Below are 22,521 nucleotides of genomic sequence, written 5' to 3' on the forward strand. Positions count from 1 at the left end.
TGTCTTCTTTTGAGAAATGTCTGTTCATATCCTTTCCCCACTTTTTGATGGGGTTGTTTGTTTTTTTCTTGTAAATTTGTTTGAGTTCTTTGTAGGTTGAAGACTTTTATAGTCTCAACTCTTACAGCTGGGTCTATTAGCCACTTTAAGTCAATTTTTGTGTATAGCGTGAGGTCAGGTCTAAATTGAGTATTTTGTATGTGGATATTAAATTGTTCCAGAATTATTAGTAAAAACAAAACAAAACAAAACAAAACTATTTCCCCCACTGATTTGTTTTGGATCCTTTTTTGAGAGTCAACTGACCATGAATATAATTTTTAATTCTAAATTTGGTTCAATTTATCTATAGGTCTATCATTATGGCAGTATTATACCATTGCAATTACTGTAGCTGTACAATAAATATGGAAATGAGGAAATATAGATCTTCCAGATTTGTTTTGGCTGCTCTAGATCTTATACTTTCTCATAGAAAGGCTAGAATCTGCTTATTAATTTCAGCAAAATATCCTGCTTAGATTTTGATAGGAATTGGGTTTAATCTGTAGACTAATTGGGAGAAGAGCTATCATCTTGATAATACAGGCTGTTCCAATTCAGGCATGTGGAATACATCTCCATTTATTTATATCTCTTTTTCGTTTCTCTGAACAATGTTTTGTGATTTTTTAGTGTACAAGTTTGAACTTCTTTTGTAAAATTTAATTCATCGTTGTTGTTTTTTTTTCATTTGTTTGTTTTGCGATGGAGTCTTACTATCTCACCCAGGCTGGAGTGCAGTGGCATGATTTCAGCTCACTGCAACCTCGGCCCTCCAAGTTCAAGTGATTATCCTGTCTCAGCCTCCTGAGTAGCTGTGATTACAGGTGCCTGCCACCATGCCCGGCTAATTTTTGTACGGTTAGTAGAGATGGGGTTTCACCATGTTGGCCAGGCTGGTCTCAAACTCCTGACCTCAAGTCATCCGCCAACCTCGGCATCCCAAAGTGCTGGGATTACAGGCATGAGCCACTGCGCCTGGTCAAAAATGTTTTCTTAATTTCATTCTCAAAATGTTAATGGATAGATTCTTGTATATTGTTCATGTATCTCGGGACCTTGCTGTTCTTGTTTATTAGTTCTCGTAGTTTTTGTGTGGGTTCTTTAGAATCGTCTACATATAGAATCATGTCATCTGTGAATAAACGCAGTTTCTCTCTCTTCTCCCTCACCATTCTGAATGCCTTTTATGTATTTTTCTTGCCTGACTGTCCTAACTACAATCTCCAGTGCACTGCTGAATAGAAGTGATAAGAAGAGACATCCTTTCCTAGTTATCAATATTAGAGGGAAAGCATTTATTACCATGAAATATGGTTTGTCATCTAAAGGGTGTTCATAGGTGGTCTTTACCAGAAAGTTCTCTTCTATGCACACTTTGTGGAGGGTTCTTTTCTAGGCCTACTATGTTCTTTTCCATGCCCATTCACTTTTTTTTTTTTTAATTGTGAATGAGCACTGAATTCTGCCAAAGCTTTTTCTTCATATTTTCATATATTCATGTGGTTTTTGTTCTTTTTTCTATTAATATGTTGAATTACATTAATTGACTTTTGGATAATAAATCAACTCTACATTACTAGGATAAATCTCTTTTGGCTATGGTGTACAATCTTTTGTATATACTGTTGGATTCGATTCATTAATAGTTTGTTGAAGATGTCTGTGTGTATGTTCATGAGGAATACTGGTCTGTAGTTTTCTTTTCTTTTAATGTGTTTGTCTGACTTTGGCATGAGGGAAATACTGGCCTTATAGAATGAATTGGTGGGTATTCCCTTTCTCTTTCTAATCAAGGAATTTGAGAAACATTAGTGTTTCTTTTCTTAGGTTTAAAAGAATTCAAGAGTGAAGCCTAGGCTTTCCTTTGTGGGAAGATTTTTTCATTATCAATTCATTAATTCAACTTCTTTACTTATTATAGGTTTATTCAGATTTTTAGCTATTCATGGATCAGTTTCTGCAATTTGTGGCTCTCCAGGAATTTATCCATGTCATCCATGTTGTTTAACTTTTTGGCATAGAATTGTTCATTGTATTCCGATATAATTCCCCAAAGGGGAATTATACACTTTTAATGATAACTGTTCACCTGTATGTTCTATCAACATATATTTTCAGCAGTGTCTCACACTACTGGTATCAATTTACTGTATTAGTTCATTTTCATGCTGCTGATAAAGACATACTTGAGACTGGGAAGAAGAAGAGTTTTAATGGACTTATAGTTCCACATGACTGGGGAGGCCTCACAATCATGGTGGAAGGCATGATCTTTGAAATATGATACATATACTTAAAATTAAATGCAATATTTATCCACTAGATGAAGAAAAACCCTCAAGGAGGTTCTTGTCACCAAAGGAGTTTATAACATATTAGTAATTTATTCATATTCTGACTTGTACCTTCCATTATGACTAATGTATCATATTAGCCTAATTAGCCAAAGGTAATGTTGTTTTTAGCTTTCTATTCCTAAATGTTATTTCCTAGTTTTTGTTTCTTTCTTTTATGTGTATGTACATGTTTTTACTTATCTTCAGGCTTACATATCATTAATAAATTATTTATTAGAGGTTAGTTGGTAGTGACAAGACTGACATGGTACAACATGGAGTTGTACCCATGGGTAAGTTTAATACTATTACTGACTAAGTACCAGAAAGATCATTTGGGGATGTGAAAATATTAAAAGTTGTGAGATAAATTACAATAACTGCATGAAAATCCATGACACATACAGCTAACCAGTACTCTAATCTCATTTTTTCTCATTCCTAAGTAGCATGGGGGAAAAAATGAAAAATGTTGATAGACTTAAGTGTTTCAGGTATTGAGAGTCCTCAAGTCTACTAGTTATTGCAATAAAAATGGAAAGAAAGGCCAGTCCTGAATGAAAAGAAGATGTTGGCTAGCGTTAGCAGCCTATAAACTTTAAGAATTAGTATATAAATTACATTAGGTTGGTACATATAGTAGTAAACATTATGTAGTAACCTGTCATCCTACACTGTAATTCAGAGAGAAGGTACTGAATAGATAATGGTCACAAAGAATAAAATTAATTTACATACAGTTCATTGTAACATGATTATTACGACAAAGGATGTCGTAATGGCATTTGAAAATAGAAATGGATAAGTGTTTACTGTGTGAGGAGGCTGAAAGAAGTTGATGCTGTAGAATTAGTGTTCAATTAATACCATCCAAAGGTACAAGACTGTATTAAGTGGAAATAAAATTCCAGTAAAGGGGTTATTTTAAAAAGGATTGAAAATAATTCTCTAGGTTTTCCTATGACTACTAAGTATCCCATAAGATCAATCTTTACCTCTAATTCTCTACTAATCAAGCAGTCTTCTAATATATATATATAATGTATTCTTCTATTCAGCAGAAGTGTGTGATTCAGATAGACAATACTCATTTGTCAAATTGCCAGCTATACTTCCCATGATTAATAAATGACATGGCATTTGTGCTTATAAATTTATACTTCTAAAATTTGGTTAATGTCAATGACTCCTGCAGCACTTGACAAAATGTTGCTAAAACTGGAGCATGCTGTCTCCACAAAGATATAACTACCCCATGAATACTATGCAAAACAGTATACATACACCTCAGTTTCCAATAGTAGATTCATTAGAAAAATAATGACCTGAGTTTTAGGAGTGAAGAGCTTAAAATGTCATTATTCAATCTGGAAAATATTTCTGAGTTTATTTTAAGCATCTATGGAATGATGTAATTCTATTTTACATTTCAGACTGTAAAATCCAGGGCAAATTGTAATGATGATAATAATAACAATAACATCAGTTTATATTATTGAGACTAATTAATTCTTATAACTACCCTGTAATGCAGGTATTACTATTTCACTTTTACGAATGAAGAAAGTGAGGCATAGAGAGAGGATCTGCCATAAGACATACAGTTCTAAAGTGTAAGAATTAATATTTAAACTCAGGGTAGTCTGAAATTAAAATTCATGGTTTCAACCACTATAGTATACTTGGTATACTACATATTCATAAAATACCTAGAGTAATAAAGGAGGAAATGATAATTTTGTGCATACAGCTATGTGGCTAAATTCATATTAGCCATCTTATTCCTATATTTAGGATTCTAAGCACTAAGATTTAAATGTAAATGTGCTTATTTGGTGTCATATCACCCAAAATACAAATATAAACCACTTCAACATTGTGATAGGTGATTGCTATGGGTACAACCTTATTTTAGTGTTTCAAACAATTCAAAAGCTTTAATAATAGCTATGGAAACACTAACAAATGACTATTAATATTCACAATGATATCTTCAAATTCTTTATCATATATATAACTCAAGATTAGGAAAATTCAATAAAAATATGAAAGAATTTCGGTAAAACTTACTTTGCAATCTCCGTGTTGGGCTCTCTCCATGGAGCTGTCTTCGTGGCATATATGGAGAAGGGTGGGGGAGTGGCAATGAAGAGACATCATGCGTCTGAAGTTTGTACCAATGTGGCTCATCATCTAATAATGCTGTTTCTAATTCAATTAAAATCTACAAACCCAAGAGACAAAGGACGGTCATAATATACCAATAATAAAGAAATTATGCTAAATGGTCCTACAACTTTTGTAGTAATAATTATAATAGTAATGCTATTACATGAAAAACAAGGTCATTTAGATGTTGCAAAATTGTCAGTATGCTTTTGACAATAAATAAACTTTTATAACTTCTTAGTGATTTAATAGTTTTAAATATCTAAGACATTTATTTTTTTGACCCTTGACTACCCATTACTAGAGGCTATCAAATTTACCGTTACAAAAGTAACACTTTTCATTTTAAATGACTGTAATAATAACTAATATTTGTATATCATTTCAGAATTTTAAAAGCGTTTTTATTTAGAGTCAACCTAAATGCCCATCAATGATGACTGAGTAAAGAAAATATACATATACACCACGGAATACTAATATACATATACATCATGGAATACTATGCAACCATAAAAAAGAACAAGATCATTCCTTCGCAGGGACATGGATGGAGCAGGAGGCCGTCATCCTTAGCAAAATAATGCATGAACAGAAAACCAAATACCACGCATTCTCACTTTTAAGTGGGAGCTAAATGATGAGAACACATGGACCCACAGAGGCAAATAATACATACTGGGGCCTATCAGAGGGTAGAGGGTAGGAGGAGGGAGAGTATCAGGAAAAATACTAATTGGTACTAGGCTTAATACCTCGGTAATGAAATAATCTGCACAACAAACCCCATTAAACATGTTTACCTATGTAACAAACCTCCACATGTATCCCTGAACTTAAAAGTTAAAAGAAATGAACTTTTATAAGAACTTTTAAATGGGAAGAGAAAAACAAATTTGAAGTGTCTACTGTGTATTAAGAACCGTGCCATATTATCTGCCATAATTATTTTAAAAATTACTAGCTTTGTCTTATTTAATTTTCATAAGCAAAAATACCAACGCTAACAAATGTTGAAAGAACTTATCTAAGGTCACACCAGCTTTTAAGTGAAAGAGGTGTAAACTGAATCAGCCTGTCTAATTTAAAATTCTGAATTTATTATACCATCCTGCTAAAGATTTAAAACAAGAAAAGAAAAAAACAAGAGTGGATTTTAAACATGAACCATATTACAATACAAATTTTATAACATGAATTTTTAAAAATTTACCCAAAATGTAAGTCTGTAGAAATTAATGTCTATTTTTTTTAGGAGGTTGTGCAAGTGACAGTGTTTGTGCTTTGTGTTTACAAGAATGGCCACATAAAGATAAATTACTGTTTACCTAAGGGAGGTAAAGAAGCAACACAGCCAAGTTAATATTTCATTCTTTCTTTTTTGTTTTTGAGACAGGGTCTTGCTCTGTTACCCAGGCTGAAGTGCAAGGGTGCACTCATAGCTAACTGCAGCCTCAAACTCCTGGGGTAAGGCAATTCTCCCAACTCAGCCTCCTGAGTAGCTACGACTACTGTATGCACCACCACGCCCAGCTAATTTCTTTTTTTATTTTTTTTTAAACATGGGGGTCTTGCTATGTTACCTAGGCTGGTCTTGGACTCCTGGTCTCAAGCTATCCCCATCTCCACTTCCCAAAGGATTGGTATTACAAGTGTGAGCCACCATGCCTGGAGTTATTTCACTCTTTCTAAATTTTCCCTAGTCATTTTCAAAATTATAGGTACTGTGTTCCAAAGTATTACAAACACACAATACAACACACTTATTTAATTCTCATATTAACCCTGAGTTGCATAAAGTATTATTCCTACTTGGTTGAAGAACAAACTGAATCACAGATGGGTCAAATAACTTGTTCAAAGACCCAAGGCTAAGAAGTGGTAGTGCCAGGAATATAAACCCAGTCAGTTAGCTCCAGAATCTCTACTCCTAACGACTGTGTGAACCTTCTTCCCAAAGGTCACACAAGGGATTTTAGTTTAGTTTAGTTTTTTTTTTTTTTTTTGAGATGGAGTCTTGCTCTGTCGCCCAGGCTGAAGTGCAGTGGCGTGATCTTGGCTCACTGCAAGCTCTGCTTCCCGGGCTCAAGCGATTCTCTTGCCTCAGACTCCTGAGTAGTTGGAATTACAGGAGCCCACCACTGTGCCCAGCTAATTTTTGTATTTTTGGTAGAGATGGGGTTTTGCCACATTGGCCAGGCTGGTCTCGAACTCCTGACCTCAGGTGATCTGCCCCCCCTTGGCCTCCCAAAGTGCTGGGAATACAGAAGCATTTTTAGTTTACCACTCTTTGGTTCCTCAGCTGACAACACTCACTTCAATATTTCTATAGACTTGTTTTTCCCATGAGATTACCATTTAATTTACTCAGCAAAACAAAACAAAACAAAAAAACAACAACAAACTGATATAGTTTGGCTGTGTTCCCACCCAAATCTCATCTTGAATTTTAACTCCCACAATACCCTTGTGTCATGAGAGAGACCCAGTGGGAGGTAACTGAATAATGAAGGTGGGTCTTTCTCATGCTGTTCTCCTCATAATGAACAAATCTCACAAGATCTAATTGTTTTATAAAGAGGAGTTCTCCTGCACAAGTTCTCTCTTTGCCTGCTTCCATCCATGTAAGACATGACTTGCTCTTCCTTGCCTTCCACCATGATTGTGAGGCCTCCCCAGTCACGTGGAACTATAAGTCCATTAAAACTCTTCTTCCCAGTCTCGAGTATGTCTTTATCAGCAGCATGAAAACAAACTAATACAGTAAATTGATACCAGTAGAGTGAGACACTGCTGAAAAGACACCTGAAAATGTGGAAGTGCTTTGGAACTGAGTAATGGGCAGGGGTTGGAACAGTTTGGAGGGCTCAGAAGAAGACGGGAAAATGTGGGAAAGTTTGAAACTTCCTAGAGACTTGTTGAATGACTTTGCCCAAAATGCTGATAGCTATATGGACAATAAAGTCCAGGCTGAGGTAGTCTCATATGGAAAGGAGGAATTTTTTTGGGAACTGCAGCAAAGGTGATTCTTATTATGTTTTAGCAAAGACACTGGTAGCATTTTACCCCTGCCCCAGAGATTTGTGGAACTTTGAACTTGAGGGAGATGATTTAGGCTATCTGGTGGAACAAATGTTGAAGCAGCAAAGCATTCAAGAGGTGACTTGGGTTCTGTTAAAGGCATTTCGTTTTATAAGGGAAGCAGAGCATAAAAGTTTGGAACACTTGTATCCTGACAGTATGATAGAAAAGAAAATATCATTTTCTGAGGAAAAGTTCAAGCCAGCTGCAGAAATTTGCATAAGTAACGAGGGGCCAAATGTTAATCGCCTATGTGCAATGGGGAAAATGTCTCCAGGGCAATTCAGAGGTCTTCATAGCAGCCCCTCCCATCACAGGCCTGGAGCCCTAGGAGGAAGAAATGGTTTTGTGGGCCAGGCCCAGGGTCCCCATGCTGTGACACCAAGTCTATGGACTTGGTGTCCTGTGTCCCAGCTGCTTCAGCTGTGACAAAAAGGAGCCAAGCTACAGCTTGGGCCATTGCTTCAGAGGGTGCAAGCCCAAGCCTTGGCAGCTTCCACATAGTGATGAGCCTGCAGGTATACAGAAGTCAAGAACTGAGATTTGGGAACCTTTGCTTAGATTTCAGAGGATGTATGGAAATGCCTGGATGTCCAGGTAAAAGTTTGTTGCAGGGGTGGGGATCTCATGGAGAACCTCTGCTAGGGCAGTGCAGAAGGGAAATGTGGGGTCAGAGCCCAAATACAGAGTCCCTACTGGGGCACAGCCTAGTGGAGCTGTGAGAAGATGGCCACCAACCAGAATGGTAGATCCACCTACAGCTTGCACTGTGCACCTGGAAAACCCACAGACACTCAATGGCAGCCCATGAAAACAGCCAGAAGGGAGGCTATACCCTGCAAAGCCACAGGGGTGGAGTTGCCCAAGATCATGGGAACCCACCTCTTGCATCAGCATGACCTGGATGTGAGACATGGAATCAAAGGAGATTATTTTAGAGCTTTAAGATTTGATAGCATCACTGGATTTCAGACTTGCATGAGGTTTTGTTTTGGGCAATTTCTCCCATTTGGAATGGCTGTATTTACCCAATGCCTGTACCCCCATTGTATCTAGGGAGTAACTAACCTGCTTTTGATTATATAGTCTCATAGGCAGAAGGGACTTACCTAGTCTCAGATGAGACTTTGGACTTTGGACTCTGGACTTTTGAGTTAATTCTGAGTGAAGACTTCGGAGACTATTGGGAAGGCATGATTGGTTTTGAAATGTGATGACATGAGATTTGGGAGGGGACAGAATGGAATGATATGGTTTGGCTGTGACCCCACCCAAATTTCCTCTTGAATTGAAACTTCCACAATTTCCATGTGTCGTGGGAAGGACCCAGTGGGAGGTAATCAAATAATGTGGGTGGGTCTTTCTCATGCTGTTCTCCTCATAGTGAATAAATCTCACGAGATCTGATGATTTTATAAAGAGGAGTTCCCCTGCACAATCTCTCTCTCTCTTTGCCTGCCACCATTCATGCAAGACGTGACTTGCTCCTCCTTGCCTTCTGCCAGTGAACTGTAAGTACACTAAATCCTTTTTTCTTCTCAGTCTCGGGTAGGTCTTTACCAGCAGCGTGAAAATGAACTAATATACCAACCACACTGAAAAAGGCTGAAAGTGAGTAACTTAACATGCTAATAGCTGGATAAGTGCTTCCCATCTTGCCTTCTTCAATCATTCTCCACATTACAGTTGGAAATACTTTTCTCAAGTACAGTCAAACCATTTTCTTTTTAAAGAAAATATGAGACTGGGCAAGATGACGAGACCCCATTCCTACAAAAAAAATAAAATTAGCTGGGCATGGTGGTGGGTACCTGTAGTCCCAGCTACTTGGGAAGCTGAGGCAGAAGAATTACTTGAGCCCAAGAGCTTGAGGCAGCAGTAAGCTATGACTGTGCCACTGTGACAAAGCGAGACTCCACAGAGATGGGAAAGAGAGAATTGGTTATTGGTTATTGGTTCCTATTATTGACCAGATAAATCCAAATTTGTTTACATATTAAGTGACATGCCCAGGTCTCAGTTTAAGCCTCAAACCTCATTTCTTACCACATTCCCTTCCAATTTCAGTGCAATTGACCAATATCTCCTCACCCTGATGTCTTCTTATTCCCTCTGCAGGAATTTCACTCCCCTTGAATTTGCTAAATTCCTCTCTCTCTGTGAAGACTTGCTTTGACCACCTGCCCTCCTCTGCATAGCAATTATGTATTCCTATTGCATTTTCCCCTTCATATCAATTGGCATGTTATATTCTAATTGCTATTCATGTGTCTGTATCACCAATGAATTGTAAATTCCTTGAAGTAAGTTAACACTCCTTGTTTAACTTTGAAGGCTCAGTCTATAGCACAGTGCCTGTTACATTGTAGGGCTTGAAAATAATCCATAAATAAATGGTTTAACTACTTATTAGTGGTACAGTCCGTTCAGTAAACTACCAAAATATATACATATCACTGTAAAACAAAGCAATATATTTGTGAAATACAAATCTTTTATCATTCAACACTGAGAGTTCTAAAATAAGAACTGACATGTAAAATCTGTCAGAATATGTACAACCACTGTTTTCTATAGTTTCAAGTTTTGTCCTAAAGCAGCAGCTGAAATACATTCCATTAAAGAAATTGTGTCTACCTTTGCAGATATTCTACATATAAAATTATACTGACAGTTATATAAATCAAAGCATTCAGGATAACATGAATAGCATAAACTTTAAAACAACTCCAGATACCTCGCCTAAGAATTCACTTTCTTCCTCTCGAACTCGAGCTTGATCCCAAAGGGTAATCTCTAGCATTCGTTCCCGAAATTCTCTTCGGTGGACTGGAGAATAAATGAATGTTTGGTTCCATTTGGGTTCCAATGTTTTCTTTACTGTTTTAGTTCTTCTCTTGTTTTTATCACTATGGAAAAAAACCAACAAATTATGAACTTACATAGAACCACAAGTTTTATCCTAAAATTTTTTAATTTAAAATTTCTCAGTAAACAAGTCAGGTGACATTTTACCATCAAATTAGCATACATTGCAAATGTTATAACCTTTAAAATTATTATGAAAAATTTAAGGTGTATAATATATCACACTTTATAGATATGACAATAATAGCGAAGTTACAATAAATGTTAAATTTTTTCCATGACAAATTATTGAAAACTTAATCTTTCTCAAAATCTAAATAAACCAGACCTGAGAATCTTAACTCAATAATTTTTTAACACATCACCCTACTGAAAACCTTCTAAATGATAATTAACCAGTAACATTACATATACTATTCCTTTAAACTACAGAAGTCTCATTGTACAAAAAGATGAGTAAATTGTGATATTCACAACTTCTTATCTACAAAGTTCTAGCTAATGACCAATTATAATCTATTTTTTATAAAGATACTTTTTTAAATATAAGATATTCATATTTATTTGGCATATATTTGTTATTTTAAAACATTGTAAATTTATTTCTATGTGAGGTAGTCACCACAACATGAGTTGAAAATGCAAGATAACCATCCCAATAAATGGGATTGCCAGTTCAAAGGTTTTCATGTTCTTTTTGGTTGTATATCTCTGTACGTGTGTCACCATACTGTTATGCTAACATACTGTCCATATTGGAAAATAGACTAAAACAGAAACTAAAAATAACAAAATAAAAATTTTTAAACATTCAAATATTTCTTCCTGACCATGAAAGGATTATCCTGTACATCACCTAGGGTACATCCAACCTATTTGGAGATCATTAATCTTGCTTATTAGACAGGATCACTGGCTGGACAGGAATACAATTTTCTAGGAAATACAATTTAAGCTACCTAAGAGAACTATTTAAAATGACAGACAAGCTCCAGTTAGAACAGTATCAACTGCTACAAATTATCTCAGCACAACACAGTTCCAAGAGTTTTGGGAAACAGGGAGGAGAGAGAACTAAGAAGGGGTAGAATTGTCTCTGAAATTGGGAAGTAATGCAACTTCTTCTCATTGGAATTTTAAGTTTAATATAGATTTTACTTGAATGATGAAGAGGTATTATATGTTTCCAAAGCACACATATATAATGTGGCAGAAAGATGACTTTAAATATACAAATTGATAATGAATTTTGTTAATACACATGGACAAGATAACATGCAATGTAGCTTTATTAACCATGAAGGCATTGGCAGAAAAATGACATTGCAAACCCATGTAGGAGATTTTATCTCTATACATGGAAAGAAGTGATACTGTGTATGGGAATAACTTATCTGAAACAAGGACTGTGATGTATGATCTTTCTCTCCCTACCTTTGCTTACAGCTTTAACAAATATTTATTTAACATCTACTCATATTTCATTGATGAACAATGAATATTGAGACCTTGTCAAGAGATAAAGGTCCTTCCAAGAAGGCCAGGATGAAAGTATTTCACAGGAGCCTTGCTATCTAATTCAAGAATGGTTTATATCTGGCCAGGTGCAGTAGCTCACACCTGTAATCCCAGCACTTTGGGAGGCCAAGGCAAGTGGATCACGAGGTCAAGAGATCGAGACCATTCTGGCCAACATGGTGAAACCCCATATCTACTAAAAATACAAAAAATTAGCTGGGCATGGTGGCAGGCACCTGTAATCCCAGCTACTAGGGAGGCTGGGTCAGGAGAATTGCTTGAACCCAGGAGGTGGAGGTTGCAGTGAGCCGAAATCGCGCCTTTGCACTCCAGCCTGGGCAAAAAGAGCAAAACTCTGTCTCAAAAACAAACAAACAAACAAAAATGGTTTCTATCAAAATCTGAAAGGAAAAAGAAGAGGAAGTCATGAACTTTCTCTTAAGGACAGAAAAAAGTTCTCAGATAAAGAACGAAAATTTTAGACAGGATTTCTATGTTGAATAGGAAGAGGAATACACAATCTCTGAAGTTTCTTATAAACCTAACGTACATGACTACAACTTAATAAGGCAATTTAGTATGTACCTAAGCACCAATTCACAAAAAGAACCATTAAAAATAACCTTATATTCAGCAAGTTAAAAAAAAATGAGTTTTACTTTCTCTAGAAGTATAAATAAAGCCTTCAGAATCAAAGCATACTGCTTAAGTCAAACACTGAGAAGGCGCTAAAGATATTTAAACACTAAGATCAATAAGCATGCTATAGACATCATTTTAAAATAAAAGTCTAATTATAATAAAATAAATAATTGATCTTTTAATGAATCACCAAATTGCTGAGAAGGTAGTTAATTTTTAAAAACAATAAAATCCAACCTAATCCTTTTTTAAAAATTTATTTTCATGTTACTAGAACTTTGGTTTCCATTAAATGTAATTCAGTAACAGCATGTAAACACTTGATGTTTTCACTTAAAATTAGAAGAAGAAATATATTTTAACTGGCGACTAACTTCAAGATATAAAAAGAGTATAAAACTTCAAAATACGTATCAAATAAAATGCAAAGCCTTTGTTCATTGTCTATTCTTTTGTCCTTTTCACCTTTGCTGAGATTGTTGTTCAGGTGACACTTTGGTACCGAACTCAACCTTGATGACTTTCTACTTGAACCAAATAACTAAATCAATGAGAATCCAAAAGTGTATAAACATGTTTAAGATCACATCTGTGCCTATCCACTTTCAACCTGAGAAAAAATAACGAGATCTTGAGAGCACTCTGCCATGGGAGGCAGGGACGCAGACAGATAATCGGGGAAAGGTAACTGGTATCATTCCTTCTTTCTTTTTTCATGATGCCTGTTGAATAGTCTCTTTTATTTTTTACATGCCTGAAATTCAGAGTGATTAGATTTATTTTCAGATAAAGTATTTCTCCAATCAAATCAGGGTAGAACAAAAAGAAAAAAAATTAAGGGTAGAACAATACCATTTATATTGATTAGAATAAACACAAAACAAATAATGCTTGAAGAAGGTGATTCTGGGACTTGTGGTAAGTTTTCTTGACAATATAAGGTGATGAATACAAAACAACTTGTTAAATTTATAGAATAGAGAGAAATAATATCTTGCTAAGAGGAGGTAGAAATTGCAGAGAAATGAGCACTTTTTAGCAGTATTTTTAGCTTTTTGACTAAAAGAGCTAGTATTTTTGACTAAAAATTCCAGTATTTTAGCTTTTTGACTCTGTAATTTGTGTTATAAATTTGATTTTAGGAAGCATAACTTTTAATGATTTTGAATAATGAAAATATATACAAGAAATAATACACACATGCCTAAAATTAATATTTAAAATCACATATACAACATTTAAGTTTTTAAAAATCTTATTTACTGTCACTATTTTGATTCCTAAGAACCATCACGTTTATGTTAAACTTCACATATCTCACTAGTATGATACCAATAAATGATATAGAATTGAAATACCCATTGCTATTAACATTTTCTCATTTATTTTCAGAACATTTATTTTTGTTTTATATCCTTACCTTCTGTCTGGAAGAAAGTAAATTTTAACATAAGGATTCCTTGGCCTCCCATCTTCCCTGGAAGGGAGATCCTTTGCTCCCAAAATTGTAACTATTAATTGGTGACCAACCTTGTCAAACCATAGTTTTATCTGAAAAGCAAAAATATTAATTTATCAATTCAAATATTTACTACACAAACACAATGTTTACCTTTCCAATCTTCACCCCATTCTCTTACAGTATCATTAGCACAGAATATAAATTTTACTTAGTAAATTGTGGCTAGTTAAAAATAAAAGGATATACTATAATAACTTCAATGAATAAAAGAATGATTCAGACATTTCAGTTTGACTGATCAAGTATGTGGGCTTTTTATTATCTTAATGTGATTGCTTATTAACATGTACATAATTACATTATCATAATTAAGGACTTTATATAAAATGATTGATCTGTATCTTTACTTATGCAAGAATCACTAGTTCATTTTGGTTCCCCTACAAAAAAAACTGAGTTCAGAATAAGTGCTCAAAATGAATTGAGTAGATAATATCCTGTTTATATAACATTCATAGGGAATTTTCAAGTAAATGTTTTATGTTGTTTCACAGTTAAAAACATTTAAAATATTATAAGCAAAAGGGATTTACTAGTAGCTTTAGTCAATAGATTCCTTCAGTTTGAACTTCAAATGATAATGAATTCATCTTAAAATTTTTCCTTATTCAGACATTAAGTCTCATTCTTTTGGGAGTTGATGAATAATATCCTTAGGATAATAAGAGTACATTTTATTATTTGAGATAAGAAAATGAGAACAATTTCCCTGTGCCATAATTAGGGAAGGGAACTTCATATCCAACTGCTGAATTTACTTGATTTAACAGTTATCACCTCCCACACACATACCTCACACCTGCACACCTAGCTGTCTGATTCTACTATGTCAGGATCTATGATAATTATGGCTCTGATCCACATCTCGGCCCAGAACTCAGCACATATCTAACCACTATGTTGAAACTGAAATGGAACCAAAATTTGGAACTTGAGAATAACAGTTACAAATCAGTACTGATTATACATGAAACACTAGCAGTTCAATTCCAATTCCAACATAGCTTTGTTGAGTCCCTCACTTCATATCCTAGAGAATGAGACACTGAGCAACTTTTGAGTCAGAAAAGTTAAACTGACAGTCCAAAAAAGTATATAAAATTATTTCCATCTTTTTTTTTTTGCCAAATGGAATCAGCCCTTTTATAGGAATAAGAGTAAGAAATATCCAACTTGTTTAAATTATAGTTATCAATTTTTATGTTTTTACATTTAATGTAGGTATTATCTTGCTATTGAATAACAAGAAATTTTTCTAATGGAGCTGCTAAGTACAAAAATAGACCCTAGACAAGTATTTCTTAAATTGGGCTAATAAACTTTCCATGTCAGTATTATCTCACTTATTTATTAAAAAGTTACAAATTCCTGGGCCTACCTCTCGCCTACTGAATCAGAATGAGGCCCTGGAAGTTGGATTTTAACAAGTCCCTAGGTGATCCTCAAGTGCATTAAAATTTGAGAACCACTGCCTTAGATTAAGAGATTAACAACTTGAAGAAAAAAGTCTCCAATATATGAAAAGAAAATGTTCAAATATTTGCTTTTCTAATAATATTAGAACATAGATGCAGATAAGAAAAAGGGGCCAAAAGGAGACTATTCTTCTGGCAAAAGATGTGAGTGAAAAAGAGAGAAATGCAGGACTGTATTATTGTATATGAGATCAAAGAGGTGCTATAGATAGTATCATAAATGTGTGACAAAAACCCAACTGATTTCTATGGTATTCTCTATTTTCATCAGTGTTAAAGAGTTTATGGCTTCATTTTTTCTAAGACGTTAAAAAGCTTTCTCTGAAGTTCATGACATGAATATTAAGCACCTCAAAGGAAAAAAAAAAGATTCTGCAAGGTTAAAAAGATTTATTTCCAATAAATGTTACATTTAAGAAACAATAATTATTATGAGACTAAGCTAAAAATTATTAGAGCAAATTGTTGATTTCTATGATAACCTTTTGGGGGGTTAAACTAAGTACTTGTTGCCATCTCCACCAGCAATATTTTTTCTCCTTTAAAATCATTAAAACTAGCATTTGAGATATACATTTCAAAAGTCTGATAGAGTATTCTTTTCAGATTTCCTTATGCCATGGAAAACCAAAATATTATCAGTTACTAATATTATCCATTTCTCATACAGAGTAAATATATGGCTTATTTTTGGTATAATATTTTCGAATTTACTAAATTATAAATTACAAATGCACAAATATTAAAATAATTTAAACAGCAAATAGGCACATTTTAACTTTACTAATTATTTGACCAAAATTATACCTTTTAATAGACTGCTTTAAACTGAGTATTTGAATATAGCCCTAATTTTTATTTGTATTATAGGACTTGCATTGAAGTTTTTAATAGATATCCAGTTCACATAATCAAAACAGATTTTATTAGGTACATCACTTTATAACATTCTTAATTTCTTATCTGTGCTTTTTAAATAAGTGTTTAAAATACAGCTGTTGATTCCCCCAAATATAACAAACATATCTTCACAATTCTGGCTCTGACATAGTTCCTGTTCAGCCCCAATTTCATTAATAAAAATATTAGTATAATTTAAATTGTTTTAAAATATTTCTCATTCCAGCTTTAGCATGTAACTATTTTTAATTTTCCTAAGTAGGACCTAAGCAGCATAGGTAAATATTTTATATTGTATAATATTAACAAGAATAATTTAATTTTTAAAATTTAAACAAAATAAGTATTACTCAGAAGCAACAAATTTTTAAAAAACAACATGCAGCAAAGCAAGGAAAGCATAATACTACTTAAAAAAAACTATATTGCCATTACTTTACCATATAAGGGGTTCCTAATGAAAAGAGGCAAACAACTTGTACCCAACTATTACATAAAATTAAATAAAACTACAATGGCAAAATATTAACAAAATAAATCCAACTTATTTTATTTGGACTATAATTTTGTTCTTTCAAAGTAAAATACTTTCCAAAAAATGAACCTTATATATAATATGCATAAAATTCATATTTTAAATAAGGTACAAATTTATTTGCCAGTCTCCTCAAGGAGTTATTACTTGGAAAATGCAAGAGAATATAGATGTTAAGTGACATAATGAGTGATTTAAAGAGACAGTAACCTTAGTGTAACAAAGGAAAATATCAACAGTATAAAATTAGCTATTTCTGTAAATGTCATATATATAAGTAGAATCTACATTAAATGCCACTTTGAAATCTATAAGGTTTAGTATTTAGTTTATCATATAAAATCACTAACAAAGATTGTCTCTTTAAATTTTTATTCAATATTCTAATCCCCATGCAAATTTTTACAAGCTGGCTAATAACATGATTTGAAAGTCAATAATATGGTTTGGAGCAACATACCAAAAAAAGTTTTCCTATTAACGCATTTTCCAAAAACATACATATAAGGGTTAAACACAACTTTAGTTTCTATCAGGCAGACAAGGCCTTTACCTGAACCCTAGGAACAAAAGGCGTTGTTCTTCTACTAAGGCTTTGGCTCTGGTAAGCAAAATTAAAGAAAAAAGCAATAAAACAAAACCAAAAAGGACAACACACTGGAACTAAAAGACCAAAAGTAAAAACAAACACATACAACTATCCCTTAAATACAATTTTTCCATGACAATATTTATCGAAATTAAATACTTCAGTGTAATGAATAAATTAATTTTGTCCAATGCCAAAAAACATTAAAAACTATACAAAATACTAGAATTTGTATAATCAAATTTTTCAAATGTAGTTCACAAAACAAGAATTAAGACTGGATATAAAATAATATATTTGGGCTCATGTATTTTGAAAGAATGATTAAAAGTATAACCCAAGAATCAATAAATTTCATATTTTATCCTTAAACATACTACACAGAAAATAGGACAGTACAAAAAGAAGTTAGTTGAAAATGTATTACAGAGTTATGAGTGAAAACCCATCTGTGGAAGTAATTGTGTGACTTCTCCAAAGTATGTCTACCCAAAGTCCAAAAACTATTAGCCAAGTTGGCTTTAGAATTTCTTAAAAGAATAAACACATTAAAATAAAAGTGTGCAGAAATGCATTGGATTAATTACTTGATTCATACTTGATGAATCCCTATTAGGTTCTAGTATTGAAACGCCATCATCAGACATTTATTATGTACCACTTAAGGTAACACTGTTTATTGCTAATCACACCTATTAATGACAATATCTTATCTCTTTTTGCTTATACAGTTTGTTGCACTTTTTCAAGGCTTTATTGACAGTTTATTATAAGTTTATTGCCTCATGGTATTTCCAACAACCTTATGAGGTAGTTGCTTCTACTCACAATTTGTAGGTCAGGAAACACAGAAAAGGGCTAGACACACTTGCCCATACTCAAACAAAAGGCAAGGTAGTGTAAAGACAGAAAATAGAACCCAGTTCTAATTAAATCACTAAATCAAATTCTCAGAATCAAATCAAATTTCCTTTCTCTTACTGACTTTTGTTTTCATTTTGAAAGTTTCCAAAAGACCACAATAATCAGAATGTTGTACCTTTATTAGGCATTCCAACAGCTAAATCAGAACATAATCAGGTTTGGGAATGGATTTCAAGGCATTTAACTCTGCTTCTATCACCAAGATTCCATCCCATTCCTCACATTTCTTATGGATGTCTCTCTTGTCTACTTCAAAGTCATAAATAGTTAAAGGCTTCTCTCTTTCCACTGCTAACTGGAAACAGATAATGAGTACTAAGAGTATTTTTGCTCAGTCCAGTTGGCATTGATCAGACACGTTTATTTAAGACATAAATCTAAAACCCAAAGGAAAGCAGACTTAAAAGCAGACTGTCATTCAATCATGAGTCATCTTTCTCTCTCTCTCAATCTCTCTCTCTCTCTTTCTCTCTGTCTGTCTCTTTCAAAACCAAGGCAGTTTCAAATCTAAGCTCTCTTCCTTTTTATGTGGAAATATTCCCAAAGGAAGAAAGAAATATTCAGATGTGGAGTGTGTTACTGACGTCTGTCGGCATAACCACAGGCTATTATAATGCTTTAGCAAATGACAGAGGGGATATACGAAATTCATAGAGAAATTTAGCATGTTGAAAAAAGGGACTAAACAAGGTACTTTAGAAATACATTTTATTTCCCCTGTCCTCCTACCTGTTTTGTTTTAGACCAAAAATATTAAGGTTACAGAATATTTTTACAAGTAAATATTATGTCATAAAATAAAAGATTCCCTTTAAAAGAAATAATACTTTCAAATAAATTAATCCTTTAAAGCAAACATTTTTCCATGTTCTAAAATGAACTCATACATGCATCTCACAGACTTCTGAAATCAACCTTCTGAAACCTATGGCAATTTACACTTAGTCTTCACCCATGAGTTTATATTTTAAATATGGCTATAAAAATATATTTTTGTGTTGACAATATTTTTTTAAATTAACGTAAAATTCACCAGACATACAACTGACTATTTTAAAGTATACAATTCAGTGGCAAATACTGTGTTCAGAATTCTGTGGAATTACCACAGAATTACTACCTCCTTCCAGTTTCAAAATATTTTCATCATCCCAGAACACTCTGTACTTTACATAATCACTCCCTATTTTTCCATCTCGCTGTATATTAGTAACCACTGCTTTCTGTCTCTATGGATATTTCAGATAGGGATGGCAAACACTATGTGTCTCACTGTAATTTGTAATTACTATTAATTCATTTATTGTAAGCATGAGAGACCTGATGATATCTATAACAATTCAGACTTCATACAAATGAAGAATTTGAATTTGTACACTACAATTCATTTTGCATTTTTAATATCACTTTCCACAATTAATTGCACTAGTATCTTTAGAACATTCTTTTCATACAATACTTTCAGAATAACAAAGTTATAACAATGAAGTGTAACAGATAAAAGCTCAAAAAAAAACCTTTCATTTATAGAAAGTTTTAAAAAGGCTACGGAGTTTCCAGGGAGATAGAAAGGACATATACCGCTCCTTAAATTATGTATTCCTTTCAAATGGGCATATAAAATGGATATTTGTAACATTTACTTAAAATGGAGTCAAAAGATATTTTTTAAAGTAACTTGGAAAAACACTGCAACCATCAATCAACCACAGATCATGAAGTGAATGAAATAAAATATGATTAACAGTAGTATCAATTGGGTAATATGTTCCCACAGAAAGAGAATTCTGAGCCTTTTCTCACTTTGAAAAGAATTGAAAGCTATATTTTCTTTTAATGCCCTATTATCAAAATAGTCAAAGACTATAAACTAATTGAAACTATTAAGAACTACAAAAGTAATCAACTGAAGGAGAAAAACTGCTAAATTCTGGAAGAACACATATTAAAAATAGGGTCCTAATAAGGCAGTGCTGTCAGTGAAAAAGCTAACATACAGCCTACGTGGCATAAACCTGAATTCATGCTGATTTTCTTCACCAAATACATTAATGGCATTTTCACTGCTATGCACTAGAATAATAAACAGCAGGACAATTCAAAAATGTAGAGAAAATAAATTGCATACATTTAAAAAAATCAACAGCCTTGAGCATGAAAATGTAAACAACAAACTTACAGTTTTTTTTATAATCACCTCCTTTGAGAATGATATTATATGTATATATTTTCTATTTGAGACATGAACTGACAGAGTATTAGGAAGGCCAGCTCACATACTATAAAAATTATCATTGTTCTCAGGCATTAGCAATATCATAATTTTGTAAGTGAAGTATGGGCGCAAGTAAAAACTAACCAAAAGCAAAAATGTCCAAAGGTAGAAAAGAAGGAAAAAGGAATTGTAATGTTGGTTTATGACTTCCTAGTTTTCCTTAGGGTTGATATATGTAGATATATTTTTCCAACCTCTACATCATTAGAGCAAACCAAAACTGTCTCCAGGCTGATAGAGACAGGATTAAATATAAAGGGAATTATTATATACCAGATAGCATCTTAGTTATGTTTTCCTGGATGCAAAAATATAAGAATAAAATTCATAAGTTACATGAAGGTAAAAACTTGTATTCGCAGTGACTAGCACTATACCTGATGTGGGGGTCAGAACTTAACACAGATTTCTTAAGTAGATGATTGGAGTTTAATCAGGTAAAATCATTTCTGAAGGAAAAATTTGAAAATAGATTTCAAAAATCCTAAAATTTTCCTTTGCCTTTTATATTGTAATTTCATTTCTGGAAATTTATTCTGACAATAGAATTTTGTCCTAACAAAAATATTCAAGATTTATATTCAAGGATTTCCACGGAATCATTATTCATAAAAATTAGTTAGAAACAAGCAAGGTAACCTATAATAGTGAATTAAGTTACAATGAAGTATTAAAATGGCCATTAAAACAATTTTAAGAGGAATTTTTAAAGACAGGAAAAAGTCCACAATATTACTAAGAGAAAAATCAAGATTCAAAATAGTATTTTCTTTTCAGTTTTGTTTAAAAATTTATATGTAGTGAATGGTTATATTTCAGTGTCAGGATTATAGCTGATTTTTACATCTTATTAATTTTTTGTGCTTTCCAGATTTCCCACAATAAATATGCAGTATATTTATAACCAACATTTTTTATGTATAGGGTAGGGTATGGGTATATGTGTGAATAATTTCAAAACAGATACAGCTAAAAGTTTTACTAATAATATCATAGTGGAACATATTCCTTCCAAGTCATAAGAAAAGGAGAAAATAGTACACATTTTAAATTACAAAACCACTTATAAATCTAAATACTATAACTTTACATCGTTATACATAAATTTAGAAGTGAAACTTTTAAGTTTATATTTCCCCCAAATATTTAACAGTTGTACCTTTTACCATATTAATTTTGAACCATGAAGAAAAATAGTTGAGTTTGAAATTTGTCTAAATCCCTGAACTATGCTTCTCGTCCTCCCCTCCTAGTCCAATCTGTAGTAAGACCTTGGGATTCAAATAAGAAAACAAAGTGATACTTACTTATTATAGAAAATCTAACTTCCACTCCTTCTTTACGAACTTAAGCAAACTATACATACACACAGACACAGACAGACAGACAGACACACACACACAAACACACCACAAATACAGTTTTATTTATGGACTGGGATCATCCAGCCCCAAAAACATTATTTAAGGATGAACTATTGAAATGGATCCATAATAAGAAACAACATTTATTAGCATTTTATAGCATAGTAGAAGAAAACATACGTTTGTAACTATAAATGACAACATATGTGCTGTCGATATATGTAAGAATAAGTAGAAAGATGCTACTTATTTTGCAGACTTGAAAAAAGACCACTAGC

At 33.2% G+C, this 22,521-nt stretch overlaps 1 protein-coding gene across 5 annotated transcripts in view; it reads right to left on the minus strand.

Moving 5' to 3' along the window:
* RIMS2 (regulating synaptic membrane exocytosis 2) overlaps positions 1-22,521 on the minus strand; it is a 773,533-nt gene that overhangs the window by 317,850 nt on the left and 433,162 nt on the right. For 3 of the 5 annotated variants that reach the window (XM_011931177.1, XM_011931160.1, XM_011931170.1), the window contains 4 exons: positions 17,645-17,692; positions 14,080-14,210; positions 10,369-10,540; positions 4,452-4,605 (listed from right to left, as the gene is read on the minus strand). In XM_011931177.1, coding sequence (XP_011786567.1) covers positions 4,452-4,605; positions 10,369-10,540; positions 14,080-14,210; positions 17,645-17,692 — 505 coding nt within the window. The remainder of the gene's footprint in view (positions 1-4,451; positions 4,606-10,368; positions 10,541-14,079; positions 14,211-17,644; positions 17,693-22,521) is intronic. The other 2 variants (XM_011931186.1, XM_011931195.1) reach the window with 1 other exon arrangement.

Source organism: Colobus angolensis, unplaced genomic scaffold (genome assembly GCF_000951035.1).
Source record: "Colobus angolensis palliatus isolate OR3802 unplaced genomic scaffold, Cang.pa_1.0 Scaffold121, whole genome shotgun sequence".
NCBI lineage: Eukaryota > Metazoa > Chordata > Mammalia > Primates > Cercopithecidae > Colobus > Colobus angolensis.